The 21,536-nt window shown below is 54.4% G+C and overlaps 1 protein-coding gene and 1 long non-coding RNA gene across 4 annotated transcripts in view; one reads left to right on the plus strand and one right to left on the minus strand.

Annotated features, from left to right (window-relative positions):
• Positions 1–20,146, minus strand: part of ARHGEF17 (Rho guanine nucleotide exchange factor 17) — a 39,761-nt gene extending 19,615 nt beyond the window's left edge. The window contains exon 1 of one of the 3 annotated variants that reach the window (XM_015852666.3): positions 17,245–20,146. In XM_015852666.3, coding sequence (XP_015708152.3) covers positions 17,245–20,034 — 2,790 coding nt within the window. In that variant the 5' untranslated portion in view covers positions 20,035–20,146. Of the gene's footprint in view, positions 1–362; positions 869–9,271; positions 9,415–17,244 lie in introns of those variants that run through there. The other 2 variants (XM_085536667.1, XM_085536666.1) reach the window with 2 other exon arrangements.
• Positions 10,445–11,746, plus strand: LOC107308645 (uncharacterized). Its single transcript, XR_001552868.3, has 2 exons — positions 10,445–10,714; positions 11,471–11,746. It is a non-coding gene; the product is annotated as an uncharacterized LOC107308645 (long non-coding RNA).
• Positions 20,147–21,536: the final 1,390 nt, after the last annotated feature.

Here is a 21,536-nt window from a genome sequence, read left to right on the forward strand (position 1 = left end):
CACATGAGGATGAAGGCACAAGAGGATGATGATGAGGATGGGGATGGGGGCGTGGGATGAGGATGAAGGCACAGATGAGGATGGTGAGGATGAGGATGGAGGTGTGGGATGAGGCTGAGGCTGAGGATGGAGGCTCAGATGAGGCTGAGGATGGAGGCACGGCTGAGGCTGCAGCCATGGGATGTGGATGCAGCACAGGATGAAGATGCACGGTTGCCACAGCGACGGCGCTCCAGACCCCACTCAGCACACGTGTCCCACCGTGACGCAGCCGTCCCCCCCTCACCCACCCCCAGCCGTGTCCCCCCCCACCCAATCCCTGCTCCCACGGCGGGGAGGGGGGTCCCCTTCCTCCGCGTCACCTCGGGGCCACCGCGACCCTTCTCCGGCAGCTCCTCTGCAGCCCCCCCGAGCCCGGAGGCGGCGGTGAAGGCAGCATCGATGCCGTCCCCGATGTCTCTCATGTCCTCCAGCGCGATGGTGAATTGCGCCAACGTCCTCACCATCTGCAGCATGCGGGGTCCCGGGCTCGGTCCGTCCCACGCGGCCCAACGGGAAGGAGAAAAAAGCTCAACCTCTCCCCCACGGACCCCCCCCCCCCAAACCCCGTTTGGTTCAAGAAAAAAAAAGAAAAAAAAAACCTCCGCAGCGGCGCAGAGGGGGGATAGAAAAGAAGGAGCTATTTATAGGCAGCCGTATAAAATGATAACACCGATAGAACCCTCCTGCAGAGCGATCGTTGGCTGCGTGCGTCTGCGTGCTTGCGTCCGGGGGTGAGCGTGTCCCCGGCCCCGGGAGGTGCCCACGGGCACCGGGGTGGAGAGAGATGGGAGAGGGGCTGAGCCGTGCCCACGCACGTACGGCGCAGGGCTGGGTGCTGCTGCAGGGAGGGGGGTTGTGGCCATCAGCTCCTGGGAGATGGGGATGCTTTGGGATGGTGGTGGTGGTTATGGGGCTGGATGATGTGTTCGCACTTTGGGGGTCACAGTGTATCCAGTGTATTCCCATCATTAGGGTTCCACGTATCGTTCTCTCAAAGCGCAGCCAGGATTTCCAGGATCTGGCTTTAAAAAGAGGGTTTTCTAATAGGGGAAACTGAGGCACAGAGCAAACCTTCCCCATATCATAGAAGCTGGGGAAACTAAGGCACGGAGCAGGACCCCCCCCCCAAAAAGCGACACCCTTTAGCACCCACATCCCTGCTCGCTGTCCCAGCATCTTCTTGCAGCGCTTCCTTCCCTCCTGCTTCGTTAATGAAAATCTAATTAACCGCTTGCCCGTTTCCCCAGCAACGGCGTGCAGTGCAGCAGGGCTGAACCCTACTGTTGCAGACAGGCAATTTCCTCTCGGCACCGAGGAGGGACAGGCAGCCCTCCCTGGGGTGCAAGGCAGAGAACGGGCAGCTCGGTGCATGTAATGCAGGCTGGATGCAGACAGCTTGAAACCCTCCCCATCGCTGTGATTGGGGAGGAGGGACCTGGTGTGGGCTGCATAGGGGTAATTGCATTAGGGGTAATGAGGCTCTTTGCAAGGCCCTCCTTACTGCTTCTGCAGCATCCCACTCACCACAGGCTCGACTTGGTTGCAATCAGGGCCAGTTTGGTTTGAAAGCATCTGGACTGCAATCCTGGACCCATCTCTGTTGGAGTCCCAGACACAATTTTGGACCCCTCTGGGCTGCAGTCCCAGTTGAAATCCTCAACCCATTTGGGTTCCAATCTCAGATCCATTTCATTTGCAATCACAGATCAACTGTGCAGTCCTGGACCTCTCAGGACAACAGTCCAACCCAACAGGGTTGCAATCTCGGGCTCTTTTCATTGCAATCCCATAACCACCTGGCTTGCAAACCTGGACTCATTTGAATAAGCCTCATATTCATTGGGTTTGCAATCCTGGATGTGTTTCTGTTGCATTCCTGAACCCTTTAGACTATAATGCTGCACCCAAATGGGATACAATCTTGGACCCATTTTATCTGCAATCCCACACTTACTGAGGACACAGACCTGGCCTGAGGGTTGCAGTCCTGGAATCAACTGAGTTGCAATCTTGGACCCAAATGAGTTGCAATCTTGGACCCATTTTAATTGCAATCCTAGTCCCACTTGTCTTGCCACCCCTTTGTGTTGCAGATTTGGATTCATTTGAGTTGCAAACTTGGATCCATTTCTGTTCCAGTCCCATTTGGTCTGTAATCCCAGACACACTGGGGTTGCCATCTTGGATTCATTTGGGTTGCAATATTGGACCCATTTGGGTTGTAATATTAGACCCATCTAAGTTGCAGTCCTTGTTTAGTGGGGCTGCAGTCTCAGACCCACTTTGGCTGCAATTCCACACACAGTGGGGTGCAATCCTGAGCTCATCTGGGTTGCAAAGTTGGACCTATTTGGGCTGCAATCATGGACCCACAGGACTGCAATCCCAGACCCATTGGGGTTGCAGTGCTTGCAATGCTGGACCTATCTGGGTCTGACCTATCTGCTGACCTATCTTTGAACTATTTGAACTGCAGTCTGATATCTATTTCAGTTGCAGTCTTGGACCCGTTTTGACTGCAGTCCCAGACACATATGGATTGTAGTGCTGAATACATTGGGATTGTAGTCCTAGACCCATTGGAATTGGAAATCCAGAGCCATTGGTGTTGCAGTCCCACAGTCACTGGGAGTTAGAGTGCTTAACACATCAGACTGCATTCCCATATCCATTGGAGTTGCAATGCTTAACACATTGGGATTGCAATCCCATACGCATTGGGGTTGCAATGCTGAACCCATTGGGATTGCAATCCCAAACCCATTGGAGTTGCAATGCTTTATACATTGGGAGTGCAGTCCCAGACCCATTGGGAATGCAATGCTGAATCCATTGGGATTGCAATCCCATACCCATTGGGGTTGCAATGCTTAACACATTGGAATTGCAATCCCAGACCCATTGGGGTTGCAATGCTGAACACATTGGGAGTGCAATACCAGACCCATTGGGAATGCAATGCTGAATCCATTGCCACTGGGGTTGCAATGCTGAACCCAATGGGACCACAAACCCAGATCCATCTGGGTTGCAACCCTGGACCAACAGAAGTTGCAGTCTAGGACTGATTGGGGTTGCAATCCTGGATCCACTGCAAGTGCAATCTCAGACCCATCTCTGCTGCAGTCCTGGACTCATTTGGGCTGCAGTGTTGGACATGTCAGGGTTGCAATCCCAGACTCATTTCCACTGTAACCCTGGACCCGGGTGGGTTGCAACCTCTCATCAACCGAGGCTGCAGTTTTAGACCTGTTTTGGTTTCCACCCCAGATCCACTGGCCCCCACCACACCCAGGGAGGAGTTTCAACCCTCTCCCTGTGCAGAAGGCCATTCCCATATCCCTAAAGCAGTCCCCATTCCCATCCACCCCCAGTCCTTTAGTCAACCCCTTCCCACGGCGGTGCCGCGAGTGGATTCTCCAGCGTCTACTGTTAGCGTTGAACTCCTACGGCAGCGCCCTGAGAGCTTTAAAAAGAGGGAGGAGGGATGGAGAAAAGGCCAAGTGAGGCAGCAGGGCTGAGCCCTACAGCACCCAAAGCTTTTCTCGCTGTCAGAAGGGGAGGGAAAGCTGACGCGCCACTGCCCAGCCCGGACCCCCCTGCGCGCGGCCCGCAGCCCACAGGAAATTCCTGGGAGTGTTTGGGCCACTCGAGCAGCGCAGCCTATTTTTAGGGAGGGCTAAAATATGAGCGGGTTATTTTTAGAGAGGCTCTTTGTAAACACCTTGAGACTTCCTCTCGGATGAGCTTTATTTGTAGTTCTGGCACCCGACGCCATCGATCCGCGGGTTCTCCATTCCCTCAACCCCAAATCCCACCAGGAAAACTGCTGGCTTCCCCCCTTTGGTTTTCCCCTTTCCTCTCCTGCAATAGCAACCCCAACCCTACCTTGCAGGGAGCAGAATCCCAGAGTCCAGGAGTTATCTGAGCTGCTCTGCTCCACTGTCATGCAATGGGGCTCAAACGGGTCCACAGCTCAGAGCAATGGGGCCCTGAGAGCATCAAACCCAGCAGCCACAGCGCCTTATGGCACATAAGGAATCCCTTTGGAGCAGCACAACCTTGGCTAGCAACAGCCACGTCCCCATCCATCTTCAGGCTTTAATTCATCCTCAAAACACCAATATAAATGCAGAGCTGGCATCCACGGCGCTCAATGTCCACAGCAATGGATTATAGAATCACAGGATCACCAAGGTTGGAAAAGACCTAAAAGATCATCCAGTCCAACTGTTCACCTATCACCAATAGCTCCCACTAAACCATATCCCTCAATACAACATCCAGTCGTTCCTTGATGGATGTCAGTGATGGATGATGATGTGAACTTGGGCATCGTTGGGGCCTTTGTGTTGCAAAATATGCAAGAAAGTCCTCCAATTGTTTTTATTTATTTATTTTTAAAGAGATTTTAGGAGAAAGGGAGCTGCATAGGGCTGTACAGGGGCTGGAAATGGTCCTTATTGTGTCAACCTGACCTTAATCCCACCCATATAAGGCTGAGACTGTGCACACATCAGTGCATGTCACAGCCCCACTGCCGGCAGGAAATGGGACATGAGGGTGGGTGTCAGCATCCAGTGCAACCATCACTGCCTTTGCACCCCGCTCTTTTTTGAGGGCCCTGCTTTAGGTAAAACCAGAGCATTTGGGATCATTTTTGGAGCAGGGTTTGCTGCTCTGAAGCTCGTCCTGCAGGAGGAGCAAGCCCTGCGTCGAGAGATGCAGTTTTCTTCCCACCCCCTCAGCATGTGCCAAAATGGAAAGCATAAAATCAGGCACGCACGCACAAGTTGCTTCCCTCGTTTACAGCTTGTCCCCAGCCACCAGCTCCTGACATACTGCAAATAAGGTGGGAATTCTTGAAGGAAAAGCAAAACCAGGGCCAAGCTGTACCCAACTCGGGGTCTCTCCTCCTCCCTGTGCAAGGAACTGGTGGGAACTGGGATAGGAACTGGGAATTCTGCTCTCCCAAGGGCTGATCCCACTAGAGGGAGCTGGGACACAACGAGAGCCACTGCCTTTGGGGACAGTCCCCTACCTTGGGGAGGATGAAGTGTATGGGATGCCCAATGTGCAGGGCTGGATTAACAGCTTTAATGTTTTATTTGTCCCAAAATAAGGAGAAAAGGGCACAGAAAGAAGGCAGAGCCATTTCCAGCCCATTGGTTTCTGGTGGCATCTCCCCGGTGCGTTAAGCTTGCTCGCACATTGCAAGATGCTCCATCCTCTGCACACAAGGAACCCCCGTTCTGGGGCAAAATGACCCCAAATCTACAAATCTACACACCGGATAACAGACAATTTATTACCTTTGGGGAACTTCAACCACCGCTGGGAATGTGACACAGCCATCCCTATCCCAAGCTGCTCTCTGACCCCTCTCTACTTTCCCAGCCGAGCGCTCCTTTCTCCCTGCACTTTCTCAGGATGACTCGAGGGCCAGAGGAGGGGTTTCTGGAGGAAGGTTTGAGGTTAATGAAATGAGCCGTTTATAGGGCTGGCGGTTTGCACTGATGTGGCTGACGTGAAACCTAAATAGCTCGGATGATGCTATTACATCCAATTCCGTATTTCCTCAATTGCTTGGTTTCTGGCAGGAAAAAAAAATCACTCGGAAAAATCACATTCCCTCCTCTTTTAACCAGAAGGTTTGATTGGAGTTTGTATAGCTTTCAATGCAAGCCCATCAACCCAGCCCAGCCCTTCTCTGGCCCTTTGCCTCGGGATGAATTTCCCACCGGCAGAGGCGGCGTGCAGCTCTTGGATCCCTTCCCACGTTACTCGTCCCCAGTGCCCTGAAGTCTGTCTGCCTGCAAGCTGTCCCAGTGTCTCTGCCTCTGGCCTGGGGATGGAGCTGGGTACAGCCATTTTTGTGCAGTGCCCATCTCCAACATCACTGAAATTGGCCACTTTCATCTTTGGGCACCAATCTCCACCATCCCCAGTATCCGCCACCTCCTTTCCCAGGTGCCAATTGCTACCATCTCTGGTTCTCATCCATCCATCCCTTGATGCCAACCTCCACCATTCCTGGTCTTGGCCACCTCCATGCCTGAATACCAATCTGTACCATCCCTGGTCCTAACACATCTGTCCCCGGGTGCTGATCTCCACCATTCCTGGTATTGCTCACCTCCATTCCTGGCAATCTCCACCATTCCTGGCACTGGCCACCTTCATTCTTGGCTGCCAGTCTCTACCATCCCTGGTCCTGATACATCCACCCTTGGTGTCAACCTCCACCATTCTTGGTATTGGCCATCTCCATTCCTGCCAATCTCCACTATCCATGATGCTGTCCACCTCCATCCCTGGGTACCAATCTCCACCATCCATGGCACCAGCCATCTCCATGCCTGAATACCAATCTCTACTATCCCTAGTCCAGATACATCTATCCCTGGGTGCTGATCTCCACCACTCCTGGTATTGGCCACCTCCATTCTTGGCAACCTGCAGCATCCACTGCACTGGCCACCTATACCCCTGGATGCCATTCACCACCACCTCCCTGTACTGGCCACTTCCACCCCTGGACACCAATGTCCACCATCCCTGGCCCCGACCCATCCATCCCTGGGTACCAATCTCCACCATATCTGGTACAAACCACCTCCATCCCTGGGTACCACTCATGCATGGTGTGTTTTCCTGACAAAAAAACAGCAGAAAAAGAGGGGTTGTGCCAAGGCAGGATGCTGGTGGCCATCCATCCATCCATCCACCCAGCCACTCGCTGTTCTCCCACGGGTAAGAACCATCCCAACCCCTTTCCAGAGTGTAACTTCTTTAAAGGAAATACGAGCATAAATCAGCAGTCCTGCTTCAAGCTCTGCTCCGGTTACTAATAATACCCCGGTGTTTATTCGCAGCCCTCGGGATGGAGATGTTTGCTTTTGCCTCAGCTGTGCTTTTTCCCAGGCTCTGAGGAGCGCCGCTTTGGTGCAGGGATGCTCCCAAGGAGAAAGCAAACGTCCGGGAGAAGGAGGAGGGATGGAGGAGGAGGGGATGGGACGGCTCAGCTCATCTTTCCCTTCTTTGACTGCTGGGCTGCGGTGATTCATCCCAGGAGGACACGGCCTGGCTGCAATTCTGCTTTTAAAGTGTGAGAAAAAAAGCCAGATTTGGGTGTTTTTTTTTGTTTTGTTTTGTTTTGTTTTAATTAAATTTTTAAAGATGGAGATGATGAAGCAATGTTTCCAGGATGCAAAGAAGGGTGCTGGGCACTCCATGCTGTCCCGGTGAGCATCACCGCCAGGCACGTGATGGGGATGAGGGCAGGAGGGAGGCTCATTTCCCGGAGAGGCAAAAACTCATCAGCCAAGCATGCAGCGGGGCAGCAGGGCTCTGCCCACGTGGTTTTAATTGGAATCAGGGCCGCAGGTTGCACCAGGAGGGCTCTGGGAGGGGTTTCCCTCCTCCTCTAGCAGTACCGCCACCACCGTTAGGGCTGCAGTGGACCCCAGCGTGTTGTTCTATGCAGTACCCATATGCTATCTTCAAATCCAAATGTCCTCCCCGTGCCATCCTCCTGCAATGCCTGTCCCTATTCACACCCCCAGAACTCTTCCCTTGCTCATGCCGAGCCCTTACAAAACTCACTGCACTCAGAAGGTTAAGCTTGCCATGGGGGATGTGGGCCGCCAGGCCCCAGAGCAGCTTTCACCAAATATGGAAGGGTTTTTTTTTTTTCTGTTTCTTCTTTTTTTTTTTTTTTGCTCAAGTTTTAGTCACGCAGGTCAGAGCCTGAGAGCGCTGCTTTCCAGATGCTTAGGTCAGAACACAGCAGCACAGCCCCCATCCTTACTGCTACATCCAATCCATGAACCGTGCCCAGTGGGTGCTCACCCAGTCCTGGGACCACGCAACCATCCTTCCATCCTTGCCCTGTTGCAATCCCACTGGAGCGGTGTGTGGACATCTGCAGGTCCTGTCCCTGTCTCTTAGTGCTAGCACATGTGGGCAGGAGGTGGTTGGGTGCCTGGTCTTATAGGGCATTGGGCATGGAGAGGAGGGAGCAAGCAAAAGGGGGTTACCCAAGAGGGCCTGATGGCACCCAGGGTGTGATGGGCAACATGAGATGATGGACACCAGGAATCTGTGGATCCCCAGTGGTCTGTGGAACTCCAGTAATCCACATGTACCTTGATGCTGATGGGCACCCAAGACCCAGAGGACATCTAGAACTCCATAGGGACTCCAAACCCAGGGGAACAAGGAACTACAGGCACCCAAGACCTAAAGGACACCCAAGAGTTGATGACTACTCAAGAGTTGACAGACACCAAAAGACACCTAGGAGTTCACACGCACCCAGGTGGTAATGAGCACCAGGAGTCAGTGGCAGTAGAGGTGATCTGATGTACCCTGGAGCTGTTGGAAACTTGGAAGCTGATGGAGCTGGTGACACTGAGGAGCTGATGGGCATCCAGGAGTCATCCAAGGAATTCATGGGTATGCACAAGATTATAGACAGCCAAGAGCCATCAAGGAGCCGATGGACACCAGGAGCTGATGGACACCCAGGAGCCACCAAAGAGTCCATGAGAAACCAGGAACTAACTGACAAACACTGAAGAGCCACCCAGGGGCTCATGGACACCAAGAGCCAAGAGGCAGCCAGGAGTCAACAGACACCAGAAACTTATGGGTACCCAGGAATACGGAGGAGTCCAGGAGCAAAGGGATACCAGGAGTCCCTCAGGCATGCAGGAGCTGATGGGCACCCAGGAGCCACCCAGGAGTCTAAGAGCACCCAGGAATCCATCAGGACCCAGGAACTGATGGGCACCCAAGAGCCACCCAAGACCACATGGTTACCAAGGAGCTGACACCCAAGACATCCATGGTCATCCACAAACTGAGATACACCTGGGTGCCTAGGGACACCCAGGAGGTAATGGGCACCCAGGAGCCCCAAGAAGACCATGCCATGCCCCTATCCCAGCCTTGTGCATGGTCACCCTGCCCTGACCATGCTCTTGGAAACCACCAGGAGAAGCCCTCAATGGAACCAATCCCCAGTACTACCTGCACCCCACAGCCATCCCAGCCCCACAGCAGGTCCCCTGACCCAGCATGGCCACAGACAGGGCAGCAAGGAGCAACTGGGGGGGGGGGGCACAGAAACGACCATGGCGCATCACATCAAGGCGAGAGGTCACACCATCCCCACAACATCACTGTCACACTGGGGTGAGAAAAGGGCATTTTGGCACCTACTGACCTGCGGCGGGTGCGGGTGGCAGAGGGGTGACCCCCGTCTCTGGTGACCGAAGCTCTGAGCCATCTATATCCCATTGCAGCAGGGCTTTGGGCAACCAGAAGTGAGATGGAAAAGCAACGTTGTGTGTCCCCGTGCAGCACCGGCTCCTGCAGTGCGGTCTGCTACCAACAGTGATAGGATTTCTGCCGTGGGGTCAGGATAAAACCCGTAAAAAAAGAAAGGAGAAGTATGCCAAATCAGGGCAAGCCAGCGAGTCTCCTGCTACCCCAGCTAAAAAAAGCAGGAAACCATATCCCAGGCTGGGAGATGCCAATCTTCCCATGCAAACAACTCCCTGCTTGTTTTCTTTGGAGAGTACCAGCGGGCCAGGGAACGTGCAGTCACAAATAGCAACCCTGTGGCCCTGCCAGGGAAATATTAACCAGTCCTGCTCGTGCAATGCTGATGTCCCCACGCTGGTACCACTGCCATCCTCCCACTGGGTCTCATGTGTCCTCCAGAAGGCACTCATTGAGTGATGTCACCGTGCAGCACCTCGGATGTTCCTTCCCCCAGCACACCCCTGCCCCAGTGCCAAGTTCTTGTGGGGTCCATTGATGGCCTTGATGGCACCGCTGGGGTGGTTGGTGGCGTTAATCACCTCTAGTTCCACAAAAAGGGATGATGAAAAGTCCTTGTGGTGTCCACTGGTGGTCTGGATGTCACCACTGAGATGACTGGTGGCATACAGACACTCCTGGCTCCCAAAAAGGCACAAGCATCAATACACAGAGGATTGGGGACATATGAGGATGGAGTGGTGTCACCAGCCTGGTGCACTCACCGGCACCCCCAGCCCTCAAATTATAGGGATTATAGGCATACTTAAATATGCCTAACAATATAAGGCAGCTAGGGGGGACACAGTCCAGGGTTAGCAATGGCCACAGCCACCACCATGGAAGAACTGGTCCCAGTGGCTTGTGTGGGCAGGGACTGGGAGACTGGGGCTGGAGCCTGAAGGTGTGCAGCTCTGGGCCCTCTCCTCCAGCGCAGACCAACAGGAGTTTGCGAGAAGCTCGAGTTGCTGGAATATTTTTACCCAGATGCTGATTTTCACTCTCCCTCCTATTGGCCAGCCCGCGGTTCCCAAAGACCGAAAAGCAAACATGCTATTTATAGAGAGAGTTCATTTACTGGAGCCTTTCCCTTTGAAATTCCTCACCCATCCTCGCCATGGAAACCGAGAGAGCCTGGAGAAACAGCCCCAACGGGACCAAACATCAGAGCTTTAAAAAGAGCCGCGTGGGGAAAGGGGGTGGAAGCAGCCAGTGTTCCCCTCTGGACACATCCTGGCCTGGAAGAACCACAGTGCAAATCACAGAGCGCTCAGTTCAGTGGGTTCGGGCTGTGCAAACGTGGATTTGATGCCTTCAGGATCAGATGTTCTGGAAGATGGACCATGTATGTTCTGCAAAGCAAATCTATGGGGCCAGTGGGTCTGGGAGTGGGTGCTTGAGGTGGGTGGATGGGGATGGGTGGATGGATGAGTGGGTGGATGGGAAAAGGGGAAAAGGTGGATGGAGATGGATGGAAGGATGGATAAAGATGGAGATGGATGGATGGATGATGGATGGATGGATGGATGGATGGATGGATGGATGGATGGATGGATGGATGGATGGATGGATGGATAACAATGGAGATGGACTGAGATGGATAATGGATGGATGGGTGGATGGAAAAAGGTGGATAGAGATCGATGGATAAATTAAGTGGATGGATAAAGAAGGAGATGGATGGATGAATGGAGATGGAGATAAAGATGGATAGATGGATAGGTGGATGGATAAGGATAGAGGTGGATGAATGGATGGATAGATAAGGATGGAGATGGATAGATGGATGGATGGATAAGGGCAGAGGTGGATGGATGGATGGATGGATGGATGGATGGATGGATGGATGGATGGATGGATGGATGGATAAGGATGGAGATGGATGGACAGATAGAGAAGGATGACTGCATAAGGATGAAAAAAGGTGGATGGAAATGGATGAATGGATAGGTGGATGGATAAAGATGGAGATGGATGGATTGGTGGATGAATGGAGATGGATGGAGATGGATGGGTAAGGATGGAGATGGTTGGACAGATGGACAGAGAAGGATGACTGCATCAGGATGCATCAAGCTTTAAAATTTCTTCTTTCTTACAGTACTGGCAGCCTTGGGGACACATTGCTCTCTGCAGACACTTATAAGTAGTGCACAATTTGCAGGTCCTGCTTCCTGCTGTCTTTGAGGTCTGGAAATGCAGTGGAGATGGTGCCACTGTAAGTGATGCATGCTGGTGAATTACAAGTCCTACACCTTTTTCAGCCAGCAAATTCCTACCAGTTTAATATGGGCCTTGGAAAACTGATGGGAAGGCCAAGAATCACCCTTGAAGGATATTATCTTTTATAAAAAATAAACTCTACCATCTTATTGAATTAGGTTCACTGGTTAAGATGTAAGAAAAACCTGGGATAGCAGTGGAACAGGAGCTGGACTCAATGATCCTCATGGGTCCCTTTCGGAATGGGATATTCTATGACTCTGTGACAGAGATGTGAGGTTAGAAATGGATGAATGGATGGATGGATGGATGGATGGATGGATGGATGGATGGATGGATGGATAGAGAAGGATGGAGGTGGAAGGTGGAGATGGATGGATGAATGGTTGGAGATGAGTGGTTAGAGATGAATGGATGGATGGATGGATTGAGATGAATAGATGGATGGAGAAAGGTGAGGGATGGATGGAGATGGATGGAGAAAGGTGGACGGATGCTGGATGGGTGGGTGGGGGGATAGATGGAGATGAATGGATGCATGGTTGGGTGGTTGGATGGATGGATGGATGGATGGATGGATGGATGGATGGATGGATGGATGGATGGATGGATGGAGATGGATGGATGCATGGATGCATGGAAATCAACAGAGACAGGTGGATGGAGATTTATGGAGATGGGTTTGTGTGTGAGTGGAGGGAAGGAAAGAAGAAAGGAGGGGAGGAAGGAAGGAAGTCTCCCTGCAGATAGGACACAAGACACTAAGGATGTGCAAAGAGTCTGCTGGACACTAACATAACTGCAGAAATAAGACCTGGAAACCCCAGAGTCTCTTCTGAATTTGGCTAGCAGGTATCAATGATGCATATGCAAATCTCCCAAGCTGTTACATTCCCTGTGACAACAGATTGTTAACCAATGGACTGAGCCCATGTTTCCCAAACCAGAGCTTTGGGGGTAGGTGATGGTTGCCTGGAAAAGAGCTGGAGAAGCCAACAAAATGCTTCAGCTGTGTGGGATTTTACATGGAAAAGCCCAGGCATGAAGCTCCATGCAGGCAGGGAGCAGGGAGGCTGCCCAGAACTGCAGGGCAGTCCTTGTGTAAAGCTCATCCATGTGCATGCATGCACAGTGATGGAGCAGCCCTGCCCCGTGTATTTCCCTATGCACCCCTGCATGTGTAAAACATCCCCATGAATCTGGCCAGCCCAGTGCCAGCCCTCTCTCTCCAGGGCCAGATCCTGACCCAACCCTCATTGGCACAGGGGTGGCTGCTGCCTCACATCACTGACCCCTCTGACAGCCACATCCAGAGGTGACAATAAGCAACAGCCATCCATCACCTCTTCTGGACTGTGCTTCCCTCAAACCCCAAATTGGTGCCTTTCCTATTGTTAGGGTGCAGGGTGAGCTGATGTCCCCTCCCAGAGCCGGTGTCCCCATGGGCTGTGCCTGATGGCACAGGCAGAACCCGAAAGCAGAGCACCCAAAATATCTCCTGGGGGAGAAAAGCTGAGATTCCCCCGCCCCAGCCATGTAATTATAGATCTGCAGCAACAGCAAGGAAAAAAAAGGAGAAAACTCCCAACCATGGCCCAAAATGTGGTTCCTATGGAGATGGGTGAGAAGGGAGCAGAGGGGTGGCATGAGGACAAAGGATGCTGCAAGCCCCGGTCCCACCACGTACCCCCCACTGCAATCCCACTTTTAGGGGGAAGGGGGAAAGAGGAAATCCCCTTTTCCTCCTCCCTCCATCCCAAAAGAGCTTTCTTCATGTGTCCCTGTTGGGCAGCACCAGGTGGGGGAAGGCTGCACCAGGCCTGCGTTCCCATGACACATTCTATCCTACGAGGTGCTACGTTTAAGTCAATATTTTCCCATTGGGTCCAACCGCTACTAAGTCAACAAACAGCACATGGCAGCGAACACACCTGATCTTCCACCCCACCAGGGAGCACATGCGCCCCCCATCCCATCTGCTTTTGGGATGCTGCTGCCAGGAAATCTCATTTTTCCTTATATTTATTACGCATTTTTTATCCTGCTGCCTCCAAAGCGTCGCTTCTCCCTGCAGACTCTGTGCTGCAAAAGGGTTTTGCTGTGGGATGCATGGGTTTGAAGCTCTTCGGCACCAGGGACTCCCCGGCCCCATAGAGAACTGCTGGAAGGAGCCCAGGACAAACAGTTACAGAACAGCACGTTGCAGCCACCCGCCAGCACACGCAGCCCAGCAGGCACCAGTGAGAAAATGGGGGATCCTTGGGGCTGGGTTGGGGTTCTGCCATACTGAGAGCAGCCGGAGGGATTTGGGCACTGTGTTTTGCTCAGGGTTTTGGATCTCTGTTCTTCGTGCACGCCAAATAAGTTTGGGGAAAAAATGCAAAGTATGAAAGTAATTCCTTGGTGGTGCTGGGAATGGTCCTCACCTTTGAGGGGATTGCAGTTTGGGCTCAAACAGCCCTTGGACAGCTGTGCTGGGTGAATGAAAGGCAGCTCATAATGAATCAGGATAAGGCAGAGCTGTGAAAGGAGGAACGTTTCCCTGGGGAAGAGCACTGTGAAAACACCAGACCCCTTCATTACTTCCCAGAGATGGACAGAAGGACAGACAGATGCTGTGATGCAGAACCATTTTGGAAGAGCAAAAGCCCCCATGGAGGAATGACAGTGGAATGGAGCGGAGGAGAAGCCTGAGCCGAAGGGGAGAGAAATCAAGACAAAATAAATAGAAGATGAGGATAATTTCTTCCCTGGAGGTCCCAGGTTACATCCAGCCCTTGGTGCTGTGCCCTACAATGAAAGCAACGTAGTTCCCCCTCACCCCCCCTGGCCACAGTCGGTGCCATCTGAAATAAAACATCCCAGCGCCGCCCTCTAATAAATCAAAGGGGAATAAAATGCTGCTTTAAGTTCTTTGCAGCTCAAAGAGGCTCGGAGATTCAAAGATACGGCTGCGGCGTTGGCCTTAAAAGGCAAAATTTGCCCCCGTGGTGCTGGGTTCGAACAAGGTGAGCACCATTGACCCCACGGCCTCAAGGTGATGCTGAGCCAAACTGGGATCCTTTTTGCCAGCAATTGGTGCTGTAGTGGGTTGGCTGGGGTAGAAACTGCTCCAAATGAGTCCCCGATCGGCCTGTATGCTCCTGGTTGGGAACTGCAATGCTTGGTGCTCCTACAGCACTTCTCACTCCATGATCACGAGGTCTCTTGCAACCATTAATTATTCCCCAACAATTATTACAGACCAGACCCTCAAACTGTAGATGCATCATGGGGAGCTGAGCGCTTGGTCTATACCAACACCATCCAAAAATACAGCAAAACTCACCCCAACCCCATTCCCAAAGAGCACAGTGCTGGGGTCCCCTCTCCCACCAATACCATGGCGATGCCATTATCTTCGCCCCTCCATCTCCTCTTCCTTCCCAATCACCCTGGAGGCGTCAACCGAATCGGCACCAACGTGATCCATAAATTATTTAGTGCAAACAAACACGCGGAAAGCAGGGCACGTCGCAGCTGTGAGCTGCTATTCCTGCAGCCTGGGGCTGGGAAAAGAACCCAACCTGCCACCACCCGCACCCATCTGTGGGGTGGGACGTGACGCAGCACCCAGCACCCACCTGGCCACGGGTGCTGGGAACTCAGCAAGGAGGATTTCTGCTCTCATTCGCAATTGCTGGGAGAAGGAGGTGGGGAATCAGTGAGCACAGAGCAAGGAAAGAGGTGGATTGAGCAGAAAATGGGTGCTGATAACAGTAAGGCAGCCACCCTCGCCCAAGGGCATGGATCAAAGCCGGCGCTGCAGCTCCAACCCAACGCAGGAGCGAGGATGGATTCATGGGATGGCTGCAGGTTCAGCAAATCCTGTGTCCCTGGGTGGGGGTCCTGCTGTCCCCCATACCTGGGGGGCTGTGGAGAACCCTCCAACCCTGACATCATGGGGATATGGCAGCCATCCAAGAGAAAATCCATTGGATTTGCCAAGAAGATGCCAGGGTATTATTGGAACCAGATGATCTTTAAGGTCCCTCCCAACCCAAACCATGATGTGTCCAAGAGGGGATTGCCTGTCCTTTATTGCAGCCCTGGAGTGTGCCATCGAGGTACATGTGACACTGGAACAACATTGGTTCTTGGATGGGGAGCTCCAACAAAACCCAATGAGAACCCAACTGGAACTCCAGCAAAACCCAATGGGAACCCAAAGGAAACTTCCAAGGGTATCCAAAGGGATCTCCAACAAAACCCATTGGGAATACAGAAGGAACAGCAACACAACTCAGTGGGAACCCAAAGGACACACCAAAAAAACCCAATGGGAACCCCAAAGAAACCCTAATAAAATCCAATGGGAACCCAGAGGGAACCCAGTGGGAATCCAAAGGACACTCCAGCAAAACTCAAGGGGAACCCAAAGGAAATTCCAACACAACCCAATGGGAACTCAAAGGAAACAAGAACCCAAAGGATGCTTCAACACAACCCAGTGGGAACCCAAAGGGAACTCCAACAAAACCCATTGGGAACTCAAAGGACATTCCAACACAACACAGTGGGAACCCAAACATCCAGCCTGGGAATGCTCAGGGAAGAAAATGGGGGAAAAATGAATTTTGTTATATTCACACACATATCCTCATTTTGCATCTCAGTGTGGACCGTGAGGGTTATGCTTCCTGGGCACTCCTCATTTGTCTGTTGGAGGCTTTGCAAGTAATTGTATGGCCCATCCTCTCACTGCAATAAATCGCCACCCAAATGGGGCTCAGGTATTTCTGGGCTTCTCCCCGGTGCCATGTGGGGATTTCAGCCCACGAGGACTCGTGCTGAGTTATTAAAAGCCCAATGGGTGTAGGAGGTGGCAGTGCTTGCAAGCATGGCATCACTTTTCCAGCAGCTTTGTGTTCTCTATCCATGCTCCCATATCCAAAAACCCATACCTCAGAGCCCCTAATAAACGGGGTTAAACTCTTACATTGCAGCATGTACAATTGCCTTTTTCTCCCCACACTTTTTCACCTTACCCTTAGAAATGAAAATTTCTGTATAAAGCTGTAATTCAGCACGGTCACCAGTGAGCCTCAAGTTGCAAAGTTTTAGTGGAAAAGCTGTGCTCAGCACGTTCCCATGCAGAGCAATTGCAAGGCATTTTTGGGGTGGAAAGTGCAGGTTTGCTCAATGGGGCAGAACAGCAGAAATAATGATCAAAAAGGCAATTTAAGCCCTTTGCCAAGGGAAAAATGCAACTTTTGATTCAGCATTTCAGGCACAAAATTACCCATCGCTGGCCAAGAGCACACTCATTTATGGGGACCCTACAGCGCATTGTTGGGGGATGTATCATGAGGATAGAACTGCCTCCCATGGCCTTTTGGTGCTGTTTGACCCAGAGATCACTTGGTTCTCACCCCAAAATCACCTGCTTGGGAATTGCTTCCACCCCCAAAATCACCTTGTTCTGAAAACCTGTCCACCCCAGGACCAACATCTCTCCAGGAAAGGCCAGACCCAACTCTTGGCCATTCCACAGCACTTCCCCATGTCAATGAAAAGACTTTGGTGCCAAAGAGAGACACGCAATGGGGAGGAGACCCCAAAACTTCTCACATGTCACCGAGTGCCGGAATTTTGGGCACAGTGCGCACTTACCACCTGGGGTTTGCTCCTGGGGTCAGGCTGCCGTGGGCACCTGGCAGGTTCCGGGGCAGTGGGTGTCACAGGTGAGGAGCGGGACCCATCCCCAGGGCTGGGGGACGTGTCACTGGAGTTGAGGGCCAGCATGTAACGCTTGGTAACATCCTCCAGTGATGGCGGCTGTAGGGCAGGGAAGGACTTGACAGGGGGATGGGTGGCCTCCAGTGTGGGGTGCTGGGGATGGTGGCCAGCATGTGGCTCGGGGACCGTGATGGGGATGAAGGTGGCAGGTTCGCTGGTGTGCCGTATGTGCTTGGTGGCTGGGCGGGCTCTGGCCATGGCAGTGGGCACCACCTGGTTCTCCTGGTGGGACACGCGGCTGCTGCGCTTCTTGGAGCTCCGGCGGGCGCCGCGTGGTGACAACACCTCGGCCAGCTTGGGGTCAAAGCCGTAGCCATGTCCAACACCCTGTGGACAGACAGGGACAGCTCTCTGCTCCGAAAGGATGGGCTCGCTGCTGGATGGTGGGATGCTGCCCTCCAGCTCGCTGATGGCCTCGCTGGGTCCCTCAAAGGCGCCCGCCGGCAGCTCGCCACGGCGGCTGGGATCACTCAGAGACTTCTTCTTGATGGTTTTCCCATTGCCCTTCTCATCGATGACTTTATCCATGGCACCAGGCTGGCTGACGATGGTCTGGATGAGGCTGCTGTAATCTCGCAGCCCATCGCTGCAGAGGGACAGGTCGCTGCCTGCACTGCCTGCATGCCCAGCCAGTGCGATGGCTGAGGGTTGGGGGATGCCACCCTTGGAGCTCAATGAACCCAATAGGTTACTGTCAACAGAGAAATTCTTTGCTTCCTCCGCCACCGGACAACGCCGGTGGGGCATGGGGTCACTCAGAGAGCGGTAGGGCTCACCGGGACCCTCCCCTATGCCACTTTCCACCCCATTGGTGCCCACTGAGGGGAATTTCCGCCGGCGCCGCAAACTGCTGGGTGTGCTCGGGGCTTCTGATGGTGCTTGGGCCTTGCAGGGCAGAGCATCCTCTGCAGCCGGAGCTGGGGGTGGCGGTGGCTCAGTGGCATTGACATTGGTGTCATGCAGCTGCCAGGTCTCATGTAGGTCCCCCAAGGCCACCCTGGTGGGCCCCGGCTCCGGCTCAGTAACAATACCCTCATCCATCACGCTCGTATCATGACCCAGCAGCTCCTCCATGGACTTCCTGCAAGAGACGCTCTCCTCCAACTCAACTTTCTTCAAACACTGGATGCCCACCGGCTGCCCCCGAAGGGCCATGTCCATCCCTGCCATCAGTGCCACCTCCTCGGCTCCATCCACACCTCCACTGTCCTTCTGCTCGGCTGTCAAGCCATAGTCCTGCTGGGAGCCCATCCTGTTGATCTTCTCAAAGACCTGCCTGGCCTCCTGGATGTACTGATCCTGGATGACCACGGGCAGCACCTCCTCCTCATCCCCCAGCCTCCCACCATCGTGGCTGCTGGCAGAGGCCAGGAGGAGCTCGGAGGAGCTCTGCTTCATGGCGCTCTGCAGGAAGAGCCGTCTCGTACCTGACTTGTCTGAGCAGGTGAAGGACTTGGCGCGACGCAACGTGGCCGTCAGGTCCTTAAGGGTGGGCCGCTCACCCGGTGCCCAGCGGCCGGAGGGCTGAGTGGAGCTGCGGGCCCGAAGGTTGGATGTAGGGATGTCACAGGCCGCGGCCTCACCGATCCTCACCCCTTTTTTCTTCACCTTCAGCTCCGACAGGTCCGACTTGAGGAAGCTGAGCAGCGTCAACGTCTCGGTGGCGATGTCAGGGTTGGATAAAGACTTACGGTGCTCAGCGCGGTCTCCCACCAGCTGTAGAGCATCGCTCCCCAAATCCGCACTCACCTTGGCCATGCCCGAAGGCAACTTGGGCCGGGCTCGGATTTGGGGTTGTCCCCACGCCAACCCATCGCTCGGCCCCAAAGCTGGTGATCGGCGTCCTCCGTGCAGCGCCCAGCAGCCCGACGGCTGCTCCTCTTCCTTCAGCGTCTCGCTGCTGGCATAGCGGCTCCCGGCGGGGCTGCCGAAGGGCAGGAGGTTCACCTTGGCCACGCGGGCTACCACGGGACCGGCGGGGGCCAGCGGCTGCCTGCTCCCCGCTTTGCCCGGAGCCTCTCCGTCCCTCTCGGCCAAACGTTGGGAGCTTCGCCCTTCACCTTCCACACCCCGACGCGGCTCCTCCAGGCTGCGGGACGAGGAGGAAGAAGAAGAGGAGGAAGGAGGAGGAGGAGGAGGGTGGGTTGAGCTATGCCAGGAATGCGGGCCGGGCCCCGGCGGAGCTCCGCGGGCAGCTCGCAGAGCGGGGTGCGGGACTCGGCTGCGGGGCGGAGGCGGAGGGGGCTGCGATGCCCGACCGGAGCCGCTCCCGGCTCCGCATCCCGGGGAGCGCCGTCCGTTCTCTCCGAAGAGTTTGCGCATCGCCGGGACGCTGGGCCAGCGCGGCGGCGGTTCCGCGCTCAGCGCCGGCCCCCGAGGCGGTAGAGGAGGAGGAAGAGGAGGAGGAGGAGGAGGCGGCGGCGGCGGCGGCGTCCCGGCATGGGCCGGGCCCGGTGCTGGCTCCGGCTCGGCGAAGCGAAGGGAAAGCTGACGAACCGATGGGGCCAGGCTGCGGAACGCCCGGCCCGGCGATTCGGCGTTCGGCGGTGGAGAAACTTTCCTAGCCGGGAACGAGAAGGAGGAGGAGGAGGAGGAGGAAGGCGGGGAGGAGGCGGGCAGCATTCGGCCCTGCAATGCCCCCCGGCCGCTGCCCCCCTCCGCCATTGTGTGCCCCCCCCGGGGCCGCCTCCGCCCGCCCCCCGCTGCCCCCCGGCACCGCCCGGCCCCGCTCCTCCTCCGGGCCGCCGCCGGCCTTCATCCCTCCCGCTTTGTTTTCTCTCTCTCTCTCTCTCTCTTTTTTTTTCCAGCTTTTTTTTCCTCCCTCCCTCTTTTTTTTTCCCTTCCCTCACCCCCTTCTTTTTTATTTGTTGCATTCAAATAAACTTTCCCCGAGAGGCGGAGTTTCCTCCTGCAGAGGGGGATGGTTGCAGGGCTGCGGATTGTCCTTTTTTTCCCCCCCCCTTCTCTCTTTTTTTTTGGCAACAGCAGAAGGAGAGCAGGCCGAGCAGTCACCCCCCGCATCCCTCCTCCCTCCTCATCCCCTCCTCCTTCCCCATCCCCTCCTCCCTCCCCATCCCTTCCTCCCTCTCCATCTCTCTCAACTTTTTGGTTTTGCTTTCTGCGGGGAAAACCGCATCAGGAGGTTCAAAGTCGGGGCTGAAGGCAAAAGAGACCCTTTTCCTTCCATCCTCCGTCCCCCTCAACCCCCCCCCCCCCTCCCCCCTCCTCTGGATTCCTCCTACATTGCCCCATCCCCGCCTTTCCACGAGCCCTGGCAGCTCTCTGCCCTGTTTAACGATGTTCTCGTGGCTTTTCAGCTTCCAAACTCTGCCAGCACTCCGTGCTTACAGGCGCTGGTCTCCATCTCCCAAGGGTTTATCACGGAGGAAACGAAAATGAATGGGATAACCCCGATTTGTTCTGCTGTGGCACCACGGAAAGGACGCTGCTTTCTGCACGGAAACCTTCCAAGTGCCTCCAGCAGCGCCCTGAGCCCCTGGGGGGGGGAAGGTGGGAGGGGGGGCGGCCCTTCACTCCCTTTCCTCCATTGCTGTTCTCAGGGCTGGGTGTCCCCATGCTGTCCCCTGGCATTTGGGATGCGGTTTAGGGAAGAGCTTTGTGTTTCCTCTGCTTTGAGCTGCTCCTACGGCTGCAAGTGAAGGAGATGTCTCCAAGTGTCCCCTTCCATTCCATCCCCCAGAAATTGCCGTGCCCATCACCGCAGCCTTCTGGGCCTTGGTGGCATTATAGGGTAACACCACCACCATCACATCCACACCACGGATCTGGGAAGGAGCCTTCAGACCCCAAGGCCAGGCAGACCAGAAGCCCATCAGCTGAGCTCTGAGTGCCCTGAGCACACACAGAGTTGGCACTTCCACCTCTCAGACCTCTTTGTGTGACCCTTCCCCAAGCCTGGAGCGTCCCCACAGAGTCCCCAAACCTCTCCCAGGCACTCAGTGGTGATCGCTGTCTGATTGCACACCCCACAAAGGTGGCCTGGGGGTATCTGAACTCCTGGGAAAACACCAAATCTGGGCAGTTTTGCCTCTTTTGGGACATCCCTTAACATCGTTTTGCAGAACTTTCCATAGTCAACCCCACGTTGGTGGCCACCACAAGGCCAAGCAGTGCTACCTGCAGTCCCCCCACCCCCCTGTGTACAT

Source organism: Coturnix japonica, chromosome 1, assembly GCF_054131305.1.
Source record: "Coturnix japonica strain WE chromosome 1, WE-NBRP24, whole genome shotgun sequence".
Lineage (NCBI taxonomy): Eukaryota > Metazoa > Chordata > Aves > Galliformes > Phasianidae > Coturnix > Coturnix japonica.